The following is a 3,139-nucleotide window of genomic DNA, read 5'->3' on the forward strand; positions in this document are numbered from 1 at the left end:
TTGATATACTGTAAAGTTATTGAGTAAAGGTTGAGGTGGTCCTGTGGGGGGGGGGGTTCACCCCAGTCCATCAAGGTCACCCCAGTCTTAAAGCAAATGAGACCAGACTGGTCTGTCTGTGGGCCTATACATTGTATGTTGTTACATGATGAAAGTGGTTCATGTCTGAGGTGACTGGGAGGGTAAATCAAGAGCAATGTGTTTAGACGTTTTTGGGCCAATGAGGTTTCTGCGTTATGATGCGTTTACATGACACTACAACATTACATGGCAGCCATGTTGGCTCCCCATTAAAGTGGAACTGACAGCGTTTCAGAAACATGAAATCGTATTAAAATCTGTACACCCCGGGAAGAATAGGACACCCCTTTTGTTTGACCTTTTCTGACAAGCGAGCACTTATATATGCTTGTTTTCATAAATGCATGGAATGTTCGGGAATGACGTATAGTAAGGCATTCATGAAACGTTTGTTGTAACATGTAAGCTTAAAACATGTTTTTGCGCTGGATGAATCACCGGTGCGGTTGAAGGCAGCATCGCTGTATGGTGCTCTCAAAATGTATTGTAGTTGAGTAGCCAGCCGAGGCTACTACTCAAATGTTTCTGTAAAAGGCCTACATGTTTCTCCTTTGCATGTTGTTTTGTTGCAGGTTTAGTTTTTTTGGGTTATTCATTGCCAAGCTTTAAAAACAGAAGCCAGTCTGCAACATTCTAGTAGCCTAGCTAGGACTGTAGAATGTGTCTGTACACTTTCCCTCCGCTGCGCGCTGTAAACCTGACAAACGAAAGCAGCGCAATTGAAGTTGAGTTCGCTGATGTGAGCGAATCAGGTTGTAATTTCAGAAAGTAGATGACTCAACTCTTGACTCATTTATACTCGCGTGTGTGTTCTATTCGGTCCGCGGGCCTTGTGTCTGACACGTACGCTTGTCTATTAGTCACGTTATGACTGACTTGTGATCATTGCCCTTGCTAGTTTGATTGTATTGACATTCCCAGCCTTAGTTACAGTCCTCCGTTTTTGTTCAAGATATTGAGTCACTGAAACAGAAACAGTGCATCCCGAATGGGTGGAGAGGCAGCAAACAATGTACCAGGCCAGCTGCGATTTACAACCTGATAGCAATATTTCTTGGACTACAAAGAAATATATTGTTGATCATGTATTGTTGAACTGCATCCATCTATTCTACCCACAATGCATTACTGTATGTCATGGATTTTTAGTTGTCAAATATAACCTATTTTTAAAACCTCTTATAAAGTTGATTTTGTAGCTTCAACTAGGAATTTGACATTTTTTTTAACAGATATTATGATTGTCTGTTTGTTTCATATCTGAAAATGTGTTCAAATGCAGTCAGTTCCACTTTAACATTACATTGGGAATATGTAAACAATGCTATGTAAGTGCATATTCAAAATGTAAAAAGTTAGCTTTTCTCTCTAAATAAATGGTTCTGGGTGGCGTGATGTTGACCATATTAAATCCATTTTGCCGTGCCACATTAATAGATTAATCAGTACAGCTTATTGTATTTAGTCAATGGCCTGCACTGAGGGGCCTGTCACACACACACACACACACACACACACAGGTGGTATTGGTCGTCTGAGGGGACATGCTAGGCTGGGCTAGTGTGTGGTGCACAGATCTAGGATCAGTTTACCCTCCTGAAATCTTAACCTTGACCATTAGGTGGGAAATACAAAGCTGAATGTAGATCAGTGGGTATCCACTAAGTAACCCCTGCGTGCGGTGAGACATATGCCCTCGCAGACGATTAGGGGGAATTGGAGTGAAAGGGCATGCGTGTATGCAGGGTACACACACGAGACAGACAAACACAGACCCCTCCCCCTCTATGCAGTCCCTCCTCCCTCCCTGGCCTGAAATGCAACAGTCAGACTTAGGTCCTCGTGTACTTGCTTACCGGAGAGTAGAAGCACCCTTTATGACTGATTCAGACGTGAGAACACGTTTCGCATAACAGCCCCTTCCCTGTGACATTTTAGCCTTGATTGAACCAGGAATCGTTCTAATGTGAGAGTGACAAGCTGTTCAAACTCATCTATTCCACATGAACACAATCGTGAGAGAAATGCACGTAGAGGCTATACACACACACACACACACACACACACACAGAGAAACAGACACTATCTATCTGTCTCTCAATTCACACACACACCCACACACCCACACAACATAGATAGACAGCTGTATGTGTGCTATAACACCACTTCAAAGCAGCGGGCCAGGGGAGTATCATCTGCTTGGCATGCTGACAAATCTCAAGTCAAGTTTCAAACATGGATTTCGTTGTTGGCAGTCTGCTAACTTCAGCTGGTTAACTAACCTTCGCGAAAAAAAGACCAACTTTAAAACAAATCTGTTGCCTCTCTCTCACACACACGTACCAAAAAGGTATTTGATTTGGTATTCTAACGACCCTGGGTTCGTTACAGTATTATAGTTTATCAAATAATCAACAGTAACACAAGATGCCTTTACCTACCCATTGTGCCAATTTTCTTGAAACGAAAGCGCAAAACAGCAATTATCTCACTAAAAAGTGTTACGCTGTTTCCTTCTGTGCGCTTGGCCAGGAAGAGCGATCCAAGCGTTGTCTGTCACCATGGATACCGCGCCGGTTTTTACGCAGAATGACACACTACGTCCCCTGCCTGAACTGCTGTGCCAAGTGCAGGCAGAGAGAGTCACTTTTCAGTAAACAACACGCCTAGCAGAGGAATCAAGCTTGGGATTTGTGATCTGTTATGTCTATGCGTTTAATTCCTCGCCTCTAAAGTAATGTGAAACAATCAGTCCCGTGGGCCATTTCCCTTTTGCTTAGCAATATTACAGGAGGCAAGAGCAATTTATTTTAGGCAATATATTGTTTGTACATGTATTTAGGCCGACATGTTTGGCTTTTTATCTGATATCATTGGTCTAATTTCATCCTCTCTGACTCTGACCCGGTCTGTGTAGCCTAAGTATGGGTTAATGCGCTCTGTTGAGTTTGAGTGGCTGGCTGGGTGAATGAGTGACCTCTTCTCTGCATGCGTGTGGTGCTATTTAACCCCGCCAATGAATCGTGCGGACTCGGCCTCTGATGCAAATTGCATCGCC

At 43.2% G+C, this 3,139-nt stretch overlaps 1 protein-coding gene across 1 annotated transcript in view; it reads right to left on the reverse strand.

The window, feature by feature from the left end:
- lekr1 (Leucine-, glutamate- and lysine-rich protein 1) overlaps window positions 1-2,608 on the reverse strand; it is a 203,473-nt gene extending 200,865 nt beyond the window's left edge. The window contains exon 1 of the mRNA XM_071357976.1: window positions 2,523-2,608. Coding sequence (XP_071214077.1) covers window positions 2,523-2,526 — 4 coding nt within the window. The 5' untranslated portion in view covers window positions 2,527-2,608. The remainder of the gene's footprint in view (window positions 1-2,522) is intronic.
- Between the last annotated feature and the right edge of the window lie 531 nt (window positions 2,609-3,139).

Source organism: Salvelinus alpinus, chromosome 21, assembly GCF_045679555.1.
Source record: "Salvelinus alpinus chromosome 21, SLU_Salpinus.1, whole genome shotgun sequence".
Taxonomy (NCBI): domain Eukaryota; kingdom Metazoa; phylum Chordata; class Actinopteri; order Salmoniformes; family Salmonidae; genus Salvelinus; species Salvelinus alpinus.